The sequence below is a fragment of the Cricetulus griseus genome, assembly GCF_003668045.3.
Source record: "Cricetulus griseus strain 17A/GY chromosome 1 unlocalized genomic scaffold, alternate assembly CriGri-PICRH-1.0 chr1_1, whole genome shotgun sequence".
Classification (NCBI taxonomy): Eukaryota; Metazoa; Chordata; class Mammalia; order Rodentia; family Cricetidae; genus Cricetulus; species Cricetulus griseus.
In genome coordinates, this window is record NW_023276807.1 from 100,971,970 (window position 1) to 100,992,049 (window position 20,080).

A 20,080-nucleotide genomic window follows, 5' to 3' on the forward strand; every position below is an offset into this window, starting at 1 on the left:
TTTTTTTTCTTTTTTTTTTTTTTTTTTGGTTTTTCGAGACAGGGTTTCTCTGTGGCTTTGGAGGCTGTCCTGGAACTAGCTCTTGTAGACCAGGCTGGTCTCGAACTCACAGAGATCCGCCTGCCTCTGCCTCCTGAGTGCTGGGATTAAAGGCGTGCACCACCAACGCCCGGCTGGATTTTTCAAGACAGGGTTTTTCTGTATAGGCCTGGCTGTCCTGGAACTCTGTAGATTGGGCTGGCCTCAAACTCAAGATATCCACCTTCTTCTGCTTCCTGAATACTGGGATTAAAGGCATGTGCCACCAAAGCCCGGCGATCAGGCAGTCTTAAGGGACCACGTGGTCCAGGTCGGATCAGGAGACATTTGTTGCCTAGCATCACGTGGTTTTTTCTTTCTTTCTCTTTCTTCTTTCTTCTGTTTTTCGAGACAGGGTTTCTCTGTAGCTTTGGAGGCTGCTTGGAACTCGCTCAGTAGACCAGGCAGGTCTTGAACTCACAGAGATGAGCCTGTCTTTGCCTCCCACCGCCCTGCCAAGGCCCTGCATCTTGACCACAGCTTTGGGATATCTTCATAGGATACCGGGTTTCCAGAGCTGGATACTGGTCTTTAAGGGGAGATCTTCTTGGTGCTGGAGACGGCCCAGATTCCGGCTGGTGGCTGGTAAGGCCAACACGTACCACTGAGAGACTTCGCCCGCAGCTGCGCAAACTGAGCCAGGAGGCGCAAAGGCTGTGGGAGGGGCTAGAGGTCCTCCGGACTCCGGGGCGGGGCCTCGTGGGGCGGGACCCGGGTTGAGCTTAACTTTCAGGGTGGAACGCGGCTTCGGTAGCCGCGGAGAGGGCGGGGTCGGGAGAGCGGAGCGGCGCGAGCGTACAGGGCCGTACTAGAGCCGGGCGCTGGATGCTTCCAGATCCACCGCGGGAGCCGAGCGGCAGTCAGAGCAGCCGAGCAGCTGTAGCCAGGCCGAGCTCGCAGATCCGCGCCCACCGACCTGTCCACCTCTATTCCCCGCGCTGTCGGAGGCGAGGGGGACTGGGAGAGCAGCGACCTTCGCTCCCACGCTCGGAACGCGATCGCCCCTGCCCTGTCTGGTCACGGCCTGAGCACCAAATACGCAGGAGGTCGGGGTCAGTATCTCCACTCTGAGGGTCCGGGGACCGAAGAGGAAAAAAAGCCAAGAGGATTCTGTGTAAGAGCATCGCGTGAGCTTGGGGCGTGGAGGAGAGTGAAGATTTCCCGTGGTGCCAGAGGTACCAGGGCTTACGAGGCCTGGGTGGGTATCAGGCAGTTCAGCATCCCAACAGCCACGATCTCTCTTCTGCTCTGAGGGAGCTAGAATAATCGGGCGGCTCGGATCCAGCACTTGAAAGCGGTGCCCTCTCTTGTCTGAGGAATCAGGACCTGGCCCAGCAAGTCCCTGGAAAACCTGTCTCCTGTCTCAGTCTTTCTGGTACGGATGGGCCGCTGCCCACTGCAGCGCCATGAAGGCAGGATGACCTCAGCCGAAGCAGTGGCTGTGGCTGGGAGTGCCCGGGAGCATGGCCGCCCCAAGTGGCCTCCTGACAACCCTGAGGTCCTTGGGCAGCCTGCTCGAGCCAGAGTGGTTGTGGCAGCCCTGGTGTGGCTGTTGGCAGGAGCCAGCATGTCAAGCCTCAACAAGTGGATCTTCACAGTGCACGGCTTTGGACGGCCCCTGCTACTCTCGGCATTACACATGTTGGCAGCTGCCCTGGCATGCTACTGGGGGGCCCGGCGGCCCATGCCCCGCATCATCCAAGGCAGAGTGCTGCTGCTCAGCCTCACCTTTGGTACCTCCATGGCCTGCGGCAACGTGGGCCTGAGCACTGTACCCTTGGATCTAGCACAACTGGCCACCACCACCACACCACTGTTCACATTGGGCTTGTCTGCGCTGCTACTTGGACGAAGACATCATCCCCTGCAGTTTGCTGCCATGGGCCTACTCTGCCTGGGAGCTGCATGCAGCCTAGCTGGAGAGTTCCGGGCACCCCCAGTTGGCTGTGTCTTCTTGCTAGTAGCCACCTGTCTCCGAGGCTTCAAGTCCGTTCAACAGAGTGAGTGCCTGGTCTCCCTCTGAGGAGGTGGGGGTGTGTGGCTGGGATATTCCTGTGAAGGGGTGGCTGTGATCCTCTTTGATAAGGCTCAGAGAAGTCAGGGAGTTCAGGCTTCAATCTTTTTTGTTTGTTTGGTTTTTTTGTTTGTTTGTTTGTTTGTTTTGAGACAGGGTTTCTCTGTGACTTTGGAGGCTGTCCTGGTACTAGCTCTTATAGACCAGGCTAGACTCCAACTCACAGAGATCTGCCTGCCTCTGCCTCCAAAGTGCTGGGATTAAAGGTGTGTGCCACCACCACCCAGCCAGGCTTCAATCTTAAGCATTAGAGGCGTAGTTAATATGGACATACCTGTAATCCTAGCATTTGGGAGCCATCTCTGTGAGTACAAGGCCAGCCTGGTCTACAGAGTGAGTTCCGGGACAGGCTATGAGGCTACACAGAGAAACCCTGTCTCGAACCCCCCCCACACCTCCCCAAAAATAAGTTGTTGGTGAAGTGTTCTATGACTTGAGAAGCCTTTTGTCCCACTGGATCCTCCTACAGCCTCTCCTTGAGTCAGTCAGGAACTTTATTATCTCCAGGTGACAGATGTGGAGTCTCAGCCTGGGCCTTGGGCCAGTGAACAGCAAAGGCAATGTTTGAATAGACTCCAGGCTGCCCAAGCTATGTGTCCTAAGATTATGAACCCAGAAGGCCAGAAGTGTGAACTAGGGAAGAAAAGGGAAGGTAAAGCAGTCAGGAACGGTTTATCTAAGCCAGGGAAGTGTTTATTACGAGGAGCTACCGTGTGATAGGTCTGATGCTGTGAATTGATCATCAGTTGTCACAGCCATTTCCACCTCATGCTGGCCTTGAACTTGTGATCCTTCTGTCTAAGCCTCCCAGCTGCTGCCAAAGAGGTTTATGATTGGCTCCCAAGAACTCCCAAGTCTAGTCAGTGTGACTGGGTGCTGGCTGTATTGAGAGTGGGCAGCAGGACTCAGAGCAGAAGTAGGTAAAATCCCCCGCCCAGTTCCAGTATGCCTAGAGTGAAGGTTGACTTCCCGTCTGGGCAGTTGAGGGGCATTAGAGTCATAGCCCTACTCTCCCTCCACCTTAACGCAAGGAAGAAGTAAGAGAGTTGAGGGTGGAAAGTGAGGGTTCCCGGAGTGATGATGAGCTATGGTTGGGGCGGCCTGCAGCTGAGGAATGGTGAAGTGGGGATTTTGGCCTGCCTGGCATCTTCGACTGGGACCCAAAGGTCCTGTCCCCATCTTCCCAGGCCACAGGCAGGGTGAAAGCCCAGTCTATTTTAGCCCTCAGGTTACATGAGCTGAGGCCTGAGCTGGGCCTTGAGTTGGCTCAGTGAAACCCGACCCTGTAGGACCTTCCTGAGCAGGGACAGAAAGCAGAGAAGCCCCCAGCTTCCAGGCCCACACTACACCTGCCAGAGCCAAGTACCCCTCATACTGGGCTGTGGGCAGCCCCTGTCTGTAGGAGGGGCTGTGACTAGCCAGGCACCAGGGCACTCAGGCATGTTCATAGTGGCATGTTATTGACATCCAGCCACCTCTTGGCTTGTGCCAGCTCCCTTCTTCCCTCTCAAGACTCAGCTTCTTACACTGAGCGTGTTGGGTGCCCTCTGCTTCACCAGTTGTGGGGTATTCACAGCTATTGATCACCCAACAGGCTTTGGGAAATATGTGTCCTCAGCACCTGGCCTGGACCTGGCATAAAGAAGAAATTCAAATGATGTCTTTAATTGATGGTTTTGATATCAGTTGACGTCATGTTGGTAAACTGATTAGGCTGCATGGATTGGGGCCAGGTGCTAAAGAGGGCGCTTAGGAAGCCAGAGGTTCTACTAACAGAAGTGGGAGCCTAGCTGGGGTGAGGGAGTGGACTGGATCCAGGCTTTGGAATGGAGTTTTTAAAAGAGAAAGTTTCTTTTTGATAGAGGCTCTTGGGCCAGATTCAGACTAGAGTGTGCAGACTTTATGTTCGTGTTAGCTCCTTCCCTGAGAGCAGGGAGTAACAGTCCAGAAAGAGGGCTCAGACATCCACAGCCAGCCTCTTCTGTCCTACATGGGCCAGCTGCAGGATCGGGGCTGTGTGGAGTGAAGCAATGCCAACCTCATATCCAGAGGCAAGGAAGTGAGGTGCCAGCCTGCCGAGCCTGTTGTCATCTGTCCACCTGTGTTTCAGAACCTCATTTGAGCCCCCAGTGAGGGAAGTGCTGCACTTTGCAGGAGAGAAGTTGTAGAGCAAAGTGGGCTGCACAGGTGTGGTGTGGGCTCAAGGGAGCTGTGCAGCCACAACGATGACAACAGCAGAAAAGGACATTCTGGGATGGGACACAGGTTGTGGCAGAGCCTGTTGATCATCAGAGAGCTTGGGGGGGGGGTCAGCTTGGGTGCTGAGGATGTACACTTAGTGTTCCTCCCCCATACTATCCATGAGGAGTTTGAGACTGAGAGGTGACTATGTCACACATCCAGGGAAGGGACAAAGTGGGGATAGGCCAGGAGGCAAGGATTTACAAAAAGGCAGCTGCTTTGTGTCTGCACCAGGGGTAACGTGTGTTCAGATGCTGACCTGAAAGTGCCTTTGAGGCGGGTGTGAAGGTATGTGCCTGCAATCCCAGTATCCTGGGAAGATCATGAGCTCAAAGCCAGCTGGGGCTACAAAGTCAGACTCTGTCTATAAGCAGAAAAAATAAAGTATCCTTTCAGCCTGGCATAGTGGCACATGCCTATAATCCTATCACTTTAGAAACTGAGGTAGGAATGTCACATGGCTAGGCTAGTATGGGCCAACCTGGGATCTGTATTCTGGGCTAGAGCGTGCCCAGAGGCCACAAGCTAGTGAGGCCAGAGAGAAGGGGTCTCTTAAGAATTGCCCCCCCAGTCATCTTCAACCTCCCCTGACCACGCCCTCATGGGCGTGGCCAGGCACACCTGTAGGGGCTACTAGGAGGCGGGGCTACAGTGTCTCCCTACAATTCCCCTTTTAGTCTAAAAGAGGATTAAAACTTAATAGTGTAAAACATCCAAAATTAACAATCAAAAAGGTGTAATACAAGGAAATACAATAATCTGCTGTTGCACATCCTGTCTATTCTGTCTAAGCCCTAAAGTCATGTGGAAAGGTTGTCTAACTTGAACACCTCCTTCCAATCCCAACTCTAAACAATTAAGTTATTCCTAACTAGGCTTACACTACCCTAATAAACAATAATGGGGAGCGGGGGCATAGCATCTTCTAAGTTACTTCCCGCTGAAACGGGATGATGGTAGTAGCCTTGAGGGGTCCTGTGGAAAAAAAAATGTTAGGATAGGGAAAGTCTCTAATGGGTTATCTCCAGTCCATGTTAGATGGAATTTACTTGATTGAAGATCTAGGTTGAACGTGGTGATGGGGCTCGGCAGCTTTTGGCAGGAAGATTTTATCGTAACAACCAACTCCTGAAAGTTGTCCCATATACACATACAAATAGCACACAAATTGCATACATGTTTTATACATACACATACATCGTACATACACATGATGTAATTTTTTAATGTTAAAGACCCTGTCTCGGCTGGGCGTTGGTAGAGCACACCTTTAATCCCAGAAGCAGAAGCAGGCAGATCTCTGTGAGTTCCAGGCCAGCCTGGTCTCCAGAGCTAGTGCCAGGATAGGCTCCAAAGCTACACAGAGAAACCCTGTCTCGAAACAAACAAACAAACAAACAAACAAACAAACAAACAAACAAAGGCCCTGTCTCAACCCCCTTCAAAGAACCTAAATAAAATGCCTTGTGTGTTGTGTGGGGGGTGCTTGGGACTGTGTAGCTCAGCAATAGAGAGCTTTCTTAGTTAGGGGAGGCCCTGGGATGGATCCTGAGCACCAGAAAGAAACAAAACAATGATGTGGATGGTCTGGCAAGGGTGGGGTTACTGAGGAGTCAGCACAACAGGCTAACTAACATTTGGGGAGTTAGTCACTTCTGCCATAGGAGTCACTTCTGTGGGCCTTAGGGGGAGGGGAAGTTGGACAGGATGCAGGACAGGTGCAAGGACTGCCCCTGAGGGTGAAGTCCACCTGAAACCAGACCCTTCCTGTACTGGTATCTTTAAGGCTCAAGCCTCGGACAGCTAGCTGCTCAGGTACTAACTTTGGAGCAAATGAGCAGGAGGCACTCTGATTATCTCTTCATTTCTAGAAAAGCTTGAGCTGGAGACTGTTGCCTAGTGAACCAAGCCCAAACAGCAGAATGAACTTCGAGAGGAATAAATACCATTTCCTGTTGTAAGCATGGGTTGTGAGTAAGCACTGTGTGTCAGGAAACAGCCATCTAGGGGCCGAGGAGACACCAGGACCAGTTGTCTCTTCTCTCCTAAGACTTGGAAAATGCTGTGTCTGGTCTTTGCCCTTGGGCACACACTGCCATTTCACCCAGACCGTGTTGGCCTTTGATGCTCGAAGTGGTATGGGCACAGGAACATATAGCCACATTTGTGCAGGCAGCAGGATCCCTTCTTTCTTTGAAAACCTAAAAGGTGTTCTTTTAATCCTGGATCCATCTTGACAAGCCCCACTGTTGGTAGTTTTTTGTTTGTTTGTTTAGATTATACAAAGATTATCGAGACAGACATGCACGCCTGTAATCCCAGCGTTTGGAAGTGGTGGGGGTGACAACACAGTATTAGGACAAAAGAATGAAGAATTGAAGCCAAGCCTCAGCTACAAGGAGAGCTCAAGGCCAGCCTTGGCTACATGAAATCTTGTCTTAAAAAAAACAAAAAACAAAAAAAACAAAACCAAAAAGCAAACAAACACCTTGATTTAAAATCATCAACAGTGAGTGGCTGCCAAGAACCAACAATGACTGCCTTGTCACCAGTGGTCATAAGTGAATGGGGTAATGCCTAGTCTCACTATTTTGACTCAACTATTTTCCTTCTTCCTTTCCCCTCCTCCTCTTCACACTCCCCCCCCCCCCCCAGCTCCTTCATCCTTTGGTTATGTCTGGTAAGTGGTAGAGCCGGGTTCTCTCTGCTCAGTCCCTGTGTCCTGGCTGGATTGTAGGGATGTTTTGTTTTTTACATTTCCTGAGCATTCACCATATTAAGGCTTTTGTACATGTTACCTTTGTGAAATTTTACCTGTAAGAGAGGAGTGGGCACAGGTCACAAGCCCAGCTGGCCTAACTCCTCATTTGAAAGTGATACTTCGCAACAGGGGCCACCAACCCTGCTCAGAGTCAGGGCTGGCTTTTAGGAGTCTGAGGATGGATGGGGCTGTACAGGGCTGGCCCAGTGGGTACTGCCTTTACCCCAGGTAATGACAGCCACTCTCTTGGTTACAGGTGCTCTGCTGCAGGAAGAGAGGCTGGATGCGGTGACTCTGTTGTATGCCACCTCTCTGCCCAGCTTCTGCCTGCTGGCAGGTGCTGCTCTGGTGATGGAGGCTGGGGTGGCCCCACCACTGGCTCCCACTGACTCACGCCTCTGGGCCTGTGTCCTGCTCAGCTGCTGCTTATCTGTGGTCTACAACCTGGCTAGCTCCTCCTTGCTGGCACTCACATCTGCCCTCACCGTCCACGTACTGGGCAACCTCACAGTTGTGGGCAACCTCATCCTGTCCCGGCTCCTGTTTGGCACCCACCTCAGCGATCTCAGCTACGTGGGCATCGCACTCACCCTTTCAGGAATGTTTGTTTACCACAACTGTGAGTTCGTGGCCTCCTGGGCTACCCGTCGGGGGTTGTGGCACAGGGACCAGCCTGGCAAAGACCTGGTGGAGTGCATGAACCATACCTGAACAGCCCTAGCCTGAATCTGACAATGGCCATGAGGAAACTGGAAAGGTGCTATGTCTGCCAGGCCGGGGAAAGGAGGTGCCTTCTGGAAGGGCTGCCTGGGAGGCCAGGGACCTTCAGAGAGACCCACCCCGTCCCTGCCAGCCTCACCTGTTACAGCAAGGCCTGCCACTGGATGGCAGGTTCAAGTCTGGTATGTGTGTTTGTCAAATGAATCATTATGATTGATGTCAAGTACTATGATGAGAATTGCTGGGCAAACTGTTAGAAACCCTCAATGTGTTAGGATGAAGATGATGCCCAGCGGCTGCACAATTCTTCCTCCAGTGAGGGAGGCCATGAGGGACACCAGAAAAGGCTTCCCCCCAAAATTTGGTAGTCTGTGCCAGCTTTAGGCAGCTACTGCAGCCTCACTCCGGTGACTCCTCCCCAGGGTTTGGGTCTTCCATCCTCAAATAAACTATTTTTGCTTGGACATCTGTGTCATTCCTTGGGGCTACAGTCAAGGGAACATAAAGGGAGTGAGTGGTTGGCTACCACGTGGTTGTTCCTAACTCAGTGTTGGCCTCTAGCCTAACACTGTTCTCTACAAGTCCCCCTACTGGCCAGGCTACCATTGGCCAGCTTCAGGGGTGGTAATGGCCCCCGCCCTGCTCCTCCATCTTTCAGGAGTTCTCCTCTTGGGGAGATCTTCCTAAAACACATGTGCTCTGGAGTTCTATTCTGCCTGAGGACAGTCAGGGCTTTCTGCTGTATGCCACAAGTCCCTTTATTCTGTGTCCTTGCCAGACTCCAGTCTCACTCCCCAGAGCCTTCCCTTGTGCTGCCCTCCATGGTCCCTCTTCCTCTATGCCCTCCTCCCTAGCCACATACTTGTCTGTAAGAGAAAGACCCCAGCATGCTACTCTCCCTTCAAGGAGGCCTGATGAGAGAGGTTATTCATCAAGGGCTGAGTCTAGGGTTGTGGGCCCATGGGATCAGTCACAAGAGCAACTTCATGGAGGAGCAGGCACCAAGGAAGCACCCAGGCTAACCTAGAGCCCTAGGAATCAGGCCTTTCGTGCAGTGAACCTAGGGAGAGATCCCTACTTTAAAGCTAGCCCAGAGCTCCCCAACTGGTTAGCCCCAGCTTTGTCTGCTCGTCCCCCAGCCCTTGGTGATAGACAGCTAAGTCTGTGTACCTATTAAAATGGATAAGAACTTAGCCTAGGGCACAAAGGCCTGACACCTAACCCTACTAGATCAACCTTAACTGCTCTCCCTGTTTAGGTTGCTTTTTTTTTTTTAATTTTCTGATAGAGTTTTAATGTAGCCTATGCTGGCTTCAAAGCCACTGGGTATCTGAGAGTGACTTTAGACTCTTGATTTTCCTGCTTCTACCTCCAGAGAGCTAGGATTCCAGGCCTGTTTATCACAACACTCAGGTTTATGTGGTACTGGGGTTTCAAGCATGCCAGGCAAGCATCATCCTGCCAGCTGAGCTCCATCTCTAGTTCTTCCCCTCCCCTTTCTGAGCATCAGTTAATGACACTCAGGGTTGTAATGGTCTCTGTGGGGAGGATTTGAATGAGGAGCCCAGTGGCAAGGAAGGAGGGGTGACCATTACCAAATGACTGTCATTATTTCAGGTGGCCAGTCACACACACACCCCCTGATCCCCACCACGGCTGCAGATCCACCTGAAAATAGATTCCTTTTGAGTGAGGATAAAGCTAGAACAGGTGGGGGCTGGGATCGAGAGGAACTACATATTCACATAGCTATGGTTCACATATGGAACACATATGGTTCACATAGCCATAATTCATAAAGGACTCCTGTCCAGGGCATGTGGGGGGGGTAGCCTGAGGCTGGGTGGGAGAGAGACGGGTAATGAATGGCAAGGAGCACAGACAGGCATAGAGTTTTCTAGCCTCAGCCTCCCCACGCTGCCCTTATAGAGAGCCTTGCTGACTCACTGCTACCCACCTCTCTATGACTCAGAGATGCCACTGGCTTGTTCTGTCCCACCCTTACACAGCTTGCCCAGCTCTGGATTCCACTCTCAGGCTTGGCTGGGCGGAAGAGAAGAGATGCTTTGGCTGGGGAGAGCCTCCTTGGTGACTCTTGTCTTTCTTATTGGAGGGACTGCACACTACTCTAGGAGCGTACTTGTTTGGCCCTCACCCAGGCTCTTTGGCCTCAGAAGATGCCTGCTGCCTGGAGAGTCACTCCCTGACTCTATACACACACACACACACACACACACACACACACACACACACACACACACACACACACACACACACACACACACACACACACACACACACACACACACACACACACACACACACACACACACACACACACACACACAGAGAGAGAGAGAGAGATCAAAGGCTGGTGGTGTGGGGACAGCATAGGGGTTAGGTGGATCTGTGCTTGACTTAGGTGCTGGCCTGTCACCAGTCACTGAATTGATGTCCCCAAGGCGCTCCAATCGGTTTTCAGCAGAAGCAAAGACCAACAGCGAGTGAGCAGAAAGCCAGGGACTAGGTACTACATCTTTCTACTCACAGCAGGATGCTAGGCTAGTCTTGCCTGGCCCCACTGTGTCACTGCCAGCAAAGATCACAGGATAACCAGAAGGAAGAGCCCCATCGCAAGATCACTATTCCTTTGGGACTCTGTTGCCTTGGGCAAGAGGTCTCACCTCTCTGAGGCTTCATGATCTTCTATCCAGTCACTGCTGGTTTGCCCGGGATAACAAACGTTGCCTTCCTGGGAAAGCTCTTCTCTCCCTCTCCACTCCCCACCCCCCAATGCCACAGCAAGTCTGAAGCCGCAGCTGAATGTGACCATTCCACATGGGGCCCCTGATCACAGGGTCACACTCCACCTGAGAGCTCAGCCTTTCTCCTCTTCCTTACTAGGCCGCCAGCATCGGGATAGGGTGTGGCAGTGAGCAGATGTAACAGTCAGATGCATTGCAAGACCTCCAGGGATGACGGAAACAGCTCTATACTGGCCATGTTCTTTTTGTGCCTGCATTTCATGTGATTTCTATCTTAACCGAACCCTTATCACACACTTGGCCTTAACTTCTGTGGTCTGAAGTACAACAGCAAACAGCACAAACAACTTTTTTCCTTTTTCACAATGTCACAGACTTGTTCTTATATGTCTTGATCTTATCAATTAGAGTTCAATGCCTACCTTTTCCCTTAAAGTAAGCACTTTAAAGCTTCCTTTTGGCAGGCTGGGCTGTGGTGCCACACACCTCTAATCCAGCCCTTGGGAGGCAGAGGCAGGCAGATCTCTGTGAGTTCAAGAGTTTACAGAGTAAGTTTTAGAACAGCCAAGAACAGCTAAGGCTACACAGAGAAACCTTTCCTCAAAACAAACAAACAAAGCTTCCTTTTGGCATATCCAAAATGTAAACTTCACTCTGCTATTCTTGTGTTTGGGGACTATTAATAAGTAAAATAACAGTTACCTCCACACAACCATGGTGACACCACATGTGATAACCATACTAAGACACCAACTGCAGCCTATACTGTGAAGATGATCCAATGGCCTGGTTGGGCAGAAGCAGGACAGGTGTGATGTCACAATGGTAGGTCTTCCCAGGGTGACAGTAGAGACCGCCCTTCACAAAGATCAGTACCAGAAATGTGGAAAGTGAAAATGGGGACAGCGGTGCGCTATTGCACTACTGAGTCAGAACTGGGTTTGAGACCTGGCTCTGGCATGCTGTGACCTGGAGCAAGGGCCGTCAGTTCCCGTGCCTCTGTGCTATAAATGGGGCAGTGAAACTGAACTCTGCAGTTCTCAGAAGCTGCCTGGGAAACACTTAGCCCACGTGCTTTGAGTCAGTGTCAGAGACGCTCCAGAGTTCCTCCCCAAGGCCATTTGGTCTTCTCTCCACCCTTCCTCTGTGGCCACCTGCACACTGACAACCTCAGGGCAAGCTCCTGTTGGACAGAAGCGGGTGTAGTCCTGGCCTCCAGGCTTCTGGCCAGGTCTTGGGGGAAGCCAGGAAGCTGGAGCTGTGCTGGGCATCCTGCCATTGTGGACTTCAGGCAAAGCCTTGTCTCAGCCTTAGCTACCAAGGGTCCCCTCCCATCCTGCCCTGGTACCCTTGGCTTGTCATTCTAGAAGGCCAGGGCAAACAAGGATTCTTTTTTCAGTGCTAGGGACTAAACCCAAGGGTTGTGCATGCTAGGCAAGCTCTCTCCCTCTAGTCCTAGAAGACTTCTTGGGATTGGGTTATGGATCCATTGGTAGAATGTACAAAATACTAGGTTCAATCTGCTAGTACCATGGTGGCTCATGTCTGCAACTCGAACACTCAGCAGGTGCAGGTAGGAGGTTCAGAAATTTAGTCATCTTTAGCTACACAGTGATTTTGAGGCCAGCCTGGGCTACATGGGAACAAAACCCTAAATCAAACCAACAGTAAGAACAAAGCAAAGCAAGGACTCTTCTTGCTGTGTCCTGTCCCTGCTCTGTCCCATCCTTATGTCCCCCCAGCGCCCCCCACCCCCACACACCTGGAGCCTCTTCACCTGCTGAGCCATCACCAGTCCACTTCTTTGTTGAGTAATTATTCTCCAGTGCACTTTTAGCTTAGGTGAAGGAAATACTAGAGGAGCTGAGCCAGAAGACCCAGGGCCTGATGACAATGGAGAAAGAGCTAGCGGCAGAGTAGAGTAGTAGATTGTTTAAAAATTCTGGACCTTTATGTGGTGGCACACGCCTTTAATCCCAGCACTCAGGAGGCAAAGGCAGGTGATCTCTGATTATGAGGCCAGCCAGGTCTACACAACAGTTCTACAACTGCCAGGGCTACACAGAGAGATCCTGTCTTGGAAAAAAAAAAAAAACCCTGGAAGTTTACTATTTTGATTTAGCTTTTGCACTAGGCCTTAATATGCGAGATTAAAAGCCAGAACTGCTGAAGTCCTAACGGGAAAACTTAAACCTAAGTTATTATTCAGTAGAAATTGAGGCGGAAAGGACAGCCCAGGTTCCCAAACAGGCAACTGTAACTGGCATGACAATGAGGTTGCCTGGGCTTTTAATCCTTTAATCCTTACCAGTAACCTGACTTGTCCCTCTGCCTGGCACACACCAGTAATTCATCTCTCTGAAGGGTCAAGAGGATTGCTACTCCTGGGCTACACAGAACTGGTCTCATGCCTCCACCCGTCTCCACACACACACTCACCCTCACCCCCATACTCCCCAACATATAAACTTTGAAATGAGCAGTTCTTGTGGTTTTAATAGCCTATTTCAAGATCGTGTCTTCAAATACACCTTTCTGCTTTTGTCACTCATTTTCTATTAACTCAAAAATTACCCTGCTCAGTTAAATACTTCCTCTATTTTATACAACCAAGTCTGGCCTTTTTCTAGAAACATTGTGTCTTATACCTACAATCAGAGCACTTGGGAGGCTTAGGCAGGATTGTTACATGCTTGAATCTGAGGTCAACCTAGGCTGCACAGTAAGTAAATTCCAGGTCAGCCTGGGCTACATATTGAGACCCTGTCTCAAAACAGCAAAAGAAAGTCTAAGGGGAGACATCTGAATGTCTCTTTCTTACTGACAGTTTTAACATCCAACCTAGGAGGTGGGGCTTAAAGGAGACCACCCAGAGGGTTGTCTACCCAGACTGTGTACAGAGAAAAGACCAGCATCTGAGCCTAAGGACAAGGAAACTGGTCCACCCATCATTTCACAAAGCCCTCGAAACCTTCCTTGCCTCTGCTAACCACTAGGCTAAGCAGGCACCTTTACAGAGCCCTGTATTAATACACTCCCAAAGTGCTCGTTCATTCATTTTCAGCTAATTCCATACGAGGCAAGCTGAGCAAGTTGACGCACCCTGCCTTGCGTCTTTACCTTTACACATATGCTCCCCGACCCTCAGCTCAGTATACCCCCTCAAATGTGTCTACTGTTTCCTCCTTCAATTGTGAAGTCCAACTGACCATGTTCAGGAATGGGCCAGCTCTTGTATGAATATGTTTAGGCTCCCTGAATATAATCTCCACGGTTGCTTTGTTCGAGTGTCAGGAGCCGTAGTGTAGAAACTCATCGCCTAGCTGAATTCTAGACTTCCAAGTAAAAAAGAACTTCCGGAAGCAGCAGTTTGAAGTAGAGTCAGAGTTTATTTTAAAACACAAACACATTTTAAGCACAAGGGTTCAAAAAGAGAGGAGGGGATGAAAGTCAGCATCCCGAGATGTTGGGCGTCTCAGTCAGTTAAGAGTCTTTACAGCAGCCATCTATACTGTTTCTGATGGCTTTGGACTTGGGCCTAATGTGGTCATGGCTAGTTTCTATGTGTTGAATAGGGTCACAGCTAAGGTAAAGCCTTAGACCAAAGGTTTGTGCGGCAAATCATTTTTTACTGAAAAAAAAAATCAGGGAGGAGGTCTTCTTTTTGAGACTCTCAAAATATCTAACTAGGAAAGGAAAGGAGTAAGGTCACACTTGAAGGTCATAAAGGTTTAGGCCTTAAGCATGGTTCAATGTTATTTTAGCACAAGGCAGTGGTGGCACACTCCTTTAATCCTAGCACTCGGGAGACAGAGTCAGGCGGATCTCTGTGAGTTCAAGGCCAGCCTCTGCCCGCCCCAGTCCAAAAAAGGGTAACTCCTAACTGGCAACCTTTACAACAAACCGTAATTGTGGTAGACTTGTGCAGGAAGCATCACTAGCCACCTGTCCCTTTTCATGTCCCCATAATGGAAAGAATGTAAGAGCTGGAGGCTGAGGAGAGGCATGCTGGCTGCTGGACTGATTCACATAGCTGTTGTAAGCACCCATTATCACCTACACAAGATCAAGCCCCGTCCTTGTGGAGGAGCTACAGAAGTTGATGGCTGTAGAGGGAGGGAGGGTCACTCTCATGTGGCAACATGGCCACTGGTAATTGCTTACACCCTACGGGATGATCCCACACCCGTGAGCATATGGGCAGCACTAACTGGTTTCAGGGTTATTAATAACAACAAAAAAAGGAGGAACATGATATTGGGAGGGAGGCAGAACAAGGGCACTAGGAGGAGCCGGGGAAGGTACTGATGGATGGAGATGATCAACCCAGGTCCTCTGCAAGAGCAGTAATGTTCACAATCACTGAGCCATCTCTCTACCCCCAGATATTTTTTTTAATGACTAAAAGATTTGAATAAAGTTATTTTTTTTTCTTTTGGTTTTTGAGACAGGGTTTCTCTGTGTAGCTTTGGAGCCTGTCATGGAACTCAACCTGTAGACCAGGCTGGTCTTGAACTCACAGAGGTTCACCTGCCTCTGCCTCCCGAGTGCTGAGATTAAAGGTGTGTGCCACCACCGCGCAGTTCAAATAAAGTTCTTTTAAAAGAAAGTTTCTGTGCTTCTTCCAGGAGAGTTGCAAGGGAGGGGTTTGGCCACACCTGCTTGCTGTGGGGGTAGGGGGGATGGGGAGTGGAGGACTGTCCCTGCAGAAAGATGAGATTAGTTCTCCTTCCTCCACTGCTTCATACCAAATCCCTGGGCAGTCACTTTGTGAAAATGGGGCACAGGTAGGTTGGGGAGTGTGGTGGTTGGTTTAAATGTCAATTTGCCCTAAATCAGAATTACCTGTAGGGACCCACACCTGAAGGATTGTCCTGGTTGCCTACAATGGGTGTGGGAACACCTGCCAAGTGTGGGTGGCACCTTCTGGAAGCAGCTCCTGCCAGGAGGGCAGGGCGGCTGAAAGATCTTTCACCTGTGCTCTCTGCCTTCCCACTGGCTGCTGAGTTGATTGACCCTGTTGTTGCTGCTTCCTCATCAGAACCAGCATTTCCAAGCTCTCTGGGAACTCTCTAGTTGCTGTGGCACTGCTCCCACTGCTCAGTGTCCAGCCTCAAGGGCTGAGACTCAGTCTCTCAGACATAAGACAACTATTTACCATATGCTAAGTTCAATTCTTTTATTTTCACCCTACCAGTTCTATGCCGAGAACCAGACTAACACAGGGGGAGGAAAGTCTGCAGTTTCTACAGAGTTCCAGATGCACAGCATATCAAGCCATTCAACAAGGAAGTCTGCTGTTGTTTGCCTCATAAATGGTCTGTAAAGCTCTAATTAGACTAACTGGTTAGTGTTTGTCAATGCGACATAAACTAGTCACCTAGGAACAGGGACCCTCCACCGAGGTGAGCATATCTGTGGGGCTTCTGAACTAATAACTGACGTAAGAGGGTGTAGCCCGCTCTGGGTTGTGCTACCCCGAGCAGGTGGTCCAGGATTATATAAGAAATTGGGGTGAGCAAGTCATGGGGAGAGAGCAAGTCAGTAAACAACATTCCTCCTTGATTCTGCTTCAATTTCCGCTTTGAGTTCCTGTTCTGACACCTTCCTGTGACAGACGAAGTCAAATAAACCCTTTCCTTCCCCAAGCTGCTTTTGGTGTCATACCACAAAAAAGCAAACTGGAGCACTGGTCCTGGCTGGGCATGGTGGCACACACCTGTGAGTCCAGCATCCCTACAGTACAGGCAAAGGGATAAGGAGCATAAGGCTACGTGTGACCACGTCTTAACCAAACAAAGCCTTCTTGAGTTGGATCCTGACACCAAGGGATTCTGAGCAGCCCTGAATTTCAGGGCCTGCTGGAGTCAACTCACTTGTCCTGACCTCTGTCTCTACAACTCCTGAACAGTCAGCCAGCCCGGGACACTGGATCTCCTGGTCTGCAACTCTGCATAAGGCCTTTTGGAGAAAGCTGGACATGTGTCCTAGACTGCACATGGAAGAGACCTAGCAAAATGAAGCATTTCTGCTCACACACAAAGGCTTCTGAGAACACGTATGAACAAAGGGATGTGTGTAGACAGGATGGCCTATGTGATGATTACCGCTGACCAGGGCACCACTGTAATCCAAGCCCTGTGTAAGTCTGCCCTAGAAGACCAGAGTTGGGCCACTGTGGTGGAGGTAGAAGGGAGGCCCCTTATCTAGTGGGTTGGCACTTATTGTGAGACACTGGAGAGCACCAGGATGCTTAAGGCTCTGCCTTTGAATGAATGAGGTGGGAATTTGGCATTCTTCTCTGGGTTGGTCATCTAGGGAGAGCTGCAGGATCCCAAGGCTGCCATATGCACTGTGCACTAGCCTCTTCGGCCTGACCACCACCTGCCTCCCCCATCCTCTTGACAGCAGCTGTGACCTACTGCTCACAGAAAAGTTACCTTCACCATGCTATAATGAATGAATTTAATCTCTAAAGACACAGATTACAAGGCAGTATTTGGTGTGTGTGTGTGTGTGTGTGTGTGTGTGTGTGTGTGTGTGTGTGTGTGTGTGTGTGTTCATGCCTGTATGTTGAGACAGGGTCTCACTATGTAGCCCAGGCTGGCCTCAAACACAATTTGCAATCTTCCTGCTTCAGCCATATGAAGTTCAAGACATATACTACCAAATCTGTGGCTTATGAAGTTATGGCAACTCTCTTTTCTTGCCCTTATAAAAAGCACCAACTGGTGTGCTCCTGTAGCAATACAAGTAGAATGTTCAAGTTTAGATCTTGGTGCACTGTTAATTGACAGAGCTGTACTGCTGACCCCAATACAGGAGCTGCTTGGATAGGCTTACAATGGAATCATCAAACGGGTTTCCTTCTCATAGATGTCTGGGATCAATCCCATTGGAGAGTTAATCATGTGCATTGTATTCTTGCCAAACAGCTGGAACTCATAATGGATGAGCTGTTCCCAAAAGCCGCTGTTGGGTCGAATGATGGGCCGGCACGATTTGGTCCAAGTGTGGGCATCTAGAAGGGTCATGGCATGGTACTTCATGAGGTAGGCGAGGCACAGGGCAGCTGAGCGGCTTACACCAGCGGCACAGTGCAGCAGTGTGCGGCCCTGCTTCATCTCCACGGCATGGATGTGGTCAGCGATGGGGTCGAAGAAATCACAGAGACGTGCAATGGGTGCATCAACCACAGGTACCTGCACATACTGGATGTCCTCATGGAAGGTGTTTGCGACCTCTACTGAGACGTTGATGACCGTGGTGATCTGATGGCTGGACAGCAGGAGCTTGTTGTTAGCAGCCACGCCATTGCTGATAAATAGGCTCTTGGTGATCTGTGAGAGGCCACTGATGGAAGGCTGTGGGAACTGAATTGGAAAGGCACCCAATGGTGAAGTCATCAAGGTGACAAGGCAACAGTTGGTGATGTGTTAAACTTCCATCTTTCTGCTAGGCTGGGCCAACGGACACTGCAGGAAGGAGGGTGGAGTTGAGAAGGCTAAGAACTCAGAAGGCTTCTGGGGAGTGGATGGCTGGACCTCTAAGGCTAGCCAAGGCAGTCCTCTGACCAGCACTGTAGAAGCATTCAGGGAATTCATTAATTTAAAGTGAATGTCACTCAGCTGAAACTGTTACTGGAGTGTTGGGGGTCTTTTCACACAGAAAACAATGGAAATGCGAACAGTCAACTTTAAAGGAACACTTCAGCTATCGAGTGGAAGGGGGTCAGCCATGGTCCTAGAGAACATGGACAAAGGAAGGAACAAACCTTGGGTTTACTAGGGTGGGTTCAGGTCAGGTCCTAAAGAGCTTCAGGAGGACTAGGATGGTACTCAGCAGGGCCTTGGTCCCTAAAGAGTACCCACACAACTAGACATATAACTGGTGTCATCTACAGCAAAGATAATGGGAAACTCATCATGTATTTTGCTCAACCTCTAAGTCAACTAAGATCAAGTGACAGTGAAGCCTGATGGTAGTCACCTGGAAGACAGCACTCAGGAGGCAGAAGAGGAAGGGCTCCAGATACATGGCCCTGTTTCACACACCCACCTCCTGCCCCCAAATAAAGAGCCAGGGAAACAAACGCCTGGGTTTCTTTAGTTTTATTTTCCCCTTTGGCAATGAAAACAGAGCCTTTTACTTGAAATTAACCTTTGAGAAACTGGGATTACAGAGAGAACAAGTATATTTCCCAAGCAGGCCGGTTTCAGCTAGCATAAGGGACATCTATCTTAATCCTCTCATAACAAAAGGTCATCCAAAGTAACCTTGGCCCAATCAATAATTTTTCTACAGTTCTGTCTCTCTGTTCCTGCCTTCCAAGGAATGTGACATGTTTTTGTTTCTAAATCTCCAGTCCATTTCAATCCACAAAACCACCTCTGCTTGGCTCACTGGAACATTCTATTGTACAGAATGAAGTGTTGCACAACTTTAGAATAGAAAATAAAGCCAAATAAGATCTTTCAACATTTGATCAATGGGGCACAAGCCTACCTTATAAAGATGTGATTGAACGAGGTAATCCAAGGGCTTGTAGTAAAGTTAAAATGCAAAGCCTCGTGGGAATGACAAATAAAGGCATGTGTTTCAGGCTGAGGGTTATAGAGTTGCAAAAATGGTCTGAAGCAATCAGACAGCAGGGCACAGCAGAGCAGACAGGAATCTAAGGCAAGAAGATGGGGGAGTTCTAGATCAACCTGGACTACTGAAATTCCTTTAAAAAAAAAAATCAAAACAACCCACACAAAAGAACAAACCCAGTACCATTCCCCACAAAAATGAGCAGTTTGGAATGAGGAGGAGGAGAAAGAGAAATTTAGTCGCGGCTATTTTCTCACTTTATGGCCAACGAAGCCTTTGGCATCTAGTTGATTTGTCACCCGTGGCAAGTGAGACTCGAGGGTAAATAGTTTTGTTCATCGTCAGACAGCAAGTTCTGAAGTCTGATATTTCTGGTGAATTACACTTTCTGGAGAAAGTGTTGGCAAATATAGGTGGGGCGTTGGTTGCATTCTGGGTTATAAACGTGGACCTGAGTCCACAAGTTAATGAGTGGGAGGTGCCACCAAGTCTAGGACGCTTCCTAGGGAGTTGGCCTAGGAATGGCTCACTACGTGGTGATAACACTCTGACGATCTTACCTCTTTCCCCGCAGCACCACGGGAGTCTTTCAGGAAGCGACTGAAGGGCGGAGCTGCCGGCGACTGTCTCCGAGAGGGCCGGTCATGATCCTGGATCTCGGCAGCAACGGCTTCTCCTCGCGCAACAATGGGTAGTTCGGGGCCTAGGGGTCAGCCGCGGCCTGTGCTGCACGGGGACGCAGCCTCGTAGGACTCGCGCAGTTACCAGACGTCTCGGAGAAGCCGGGTGGGCTGCCGCAGAGCCTACCCGCCGGTCTCTAAGGAGAGCCTTTCAGAGATCACAGAACCA

General features: G+C 50.1%; 2 protein-coding genes across 6 annotated transcripts; one reads left to right on the top strand and one right to left on the bottom strand.

Moving 5' to 3' along the window:
• Window positions 1-204: 204 nt before the first annotated feature.
• Slc35e4 (solute carrier family 35 member E4) lies at window positions 205-8,338 on the top strand. Of its 4 annotated transcripts, none has more exons than XR_004772372.1 (3): window positions 205-2,078; window positions 6,670-6,963; window positions 7,411-7,542. XR_004772372.1 is itself a non-coding variant. In XM_027387298.2 (3 exons), the coding sequence occupies exons 2-3, from the start codon at window positions 1,460-1,462 to the stop codon at window positions 7,863-7,865; spliced, it is 1,074 nt and encodes a 357-aa protein (XP_027243099.1). In that variant the 5' UTR covers window positions 215-663; window positions 914-1,459; the 3' UTR covers window positions 7,866-8,338. The 4 variants fall into 4 exon arrangements, 2 of the variants coding, with proteins under 2 accessions (XP_027243099.1, XP_027243098.1); XR_003479504.2 differs by lacking the exon at window positions 6,670-6,963 and adding an exon at window positions 6,265-6,350 and having other exon boundaries at window positions 207-2,078; window positions 7,411-7,546; XM_027387298.2 differs by lacking the exon at window positions 6,670-6,963 and having other exon boundaries at window positions 215-663; window positions 914-2,078; window positions 7,411-8,338.
• A 7,466-nt stretch (window positions 8,339-15,804) lies between these two features.
• Dusp18 (dual specificity phosphatase 18) lies at window positions 15,805-20,062 on the bottom strand. 2 transcript variants are annotated; one of them, XM_027387295.2, is made up of 3 exons: window positions 19,792-20,062; window positions 19,145-19,313; window positions 15,805-18,114 (listed from the first exon to the last, which is right to left on the bottom strand). In XM_027387295.2, the coding sequence occupies exon 3, from the start codon at window positions 18,043-18,045 to the stop codon at window positions 17,479-17,481; it is 567 nt and encodes a 188-aa protein (XP_027243096.1). In that variant the 5' UTR covers window positions 18,046-18,114; window positions 19,145-19,313; window positions 19,792-20,062; the 3' UTR covers window positions 15,805-17,478. The 2 variants fall into 2 exon arrangements, with proteins under 2 accessions (XP_027243096.1, XP_027243095.1); XM_027387294.2 differs by lacking the exon at window positions 19,145-19,313 and having other exon boundaries at window positions 19,792-20,061.
• Between the last annotated feature and the right edge of the window lie 18 nt (window positions 20,063-20,080).

Bases quoted from the DNA above. Each gene is read 5' to 3' on its own strand.
- Slc35e4 (XM_027387298.2), top strand. From the start codon at position 1,460: ATGGGCCGCTGCCCACTGCAGCGCCATGAAGGCAGGATGACCTCAGCC. The intron at 2,079-7,410 runs GTGAGTGCCTGG...TCTTGGTTACAG, and splicing joins CTTCAAGTCCGTTCAACAGA to GTGCTCTGCTGCAGGAAGAG.
- Dusp18 (XM_027387295.2), bottom strand. From the start codon at position 18,045: ATGACTTCACCATTGGGTGCCTTTCCAATTCAGTTCCCACAGCCTTCC.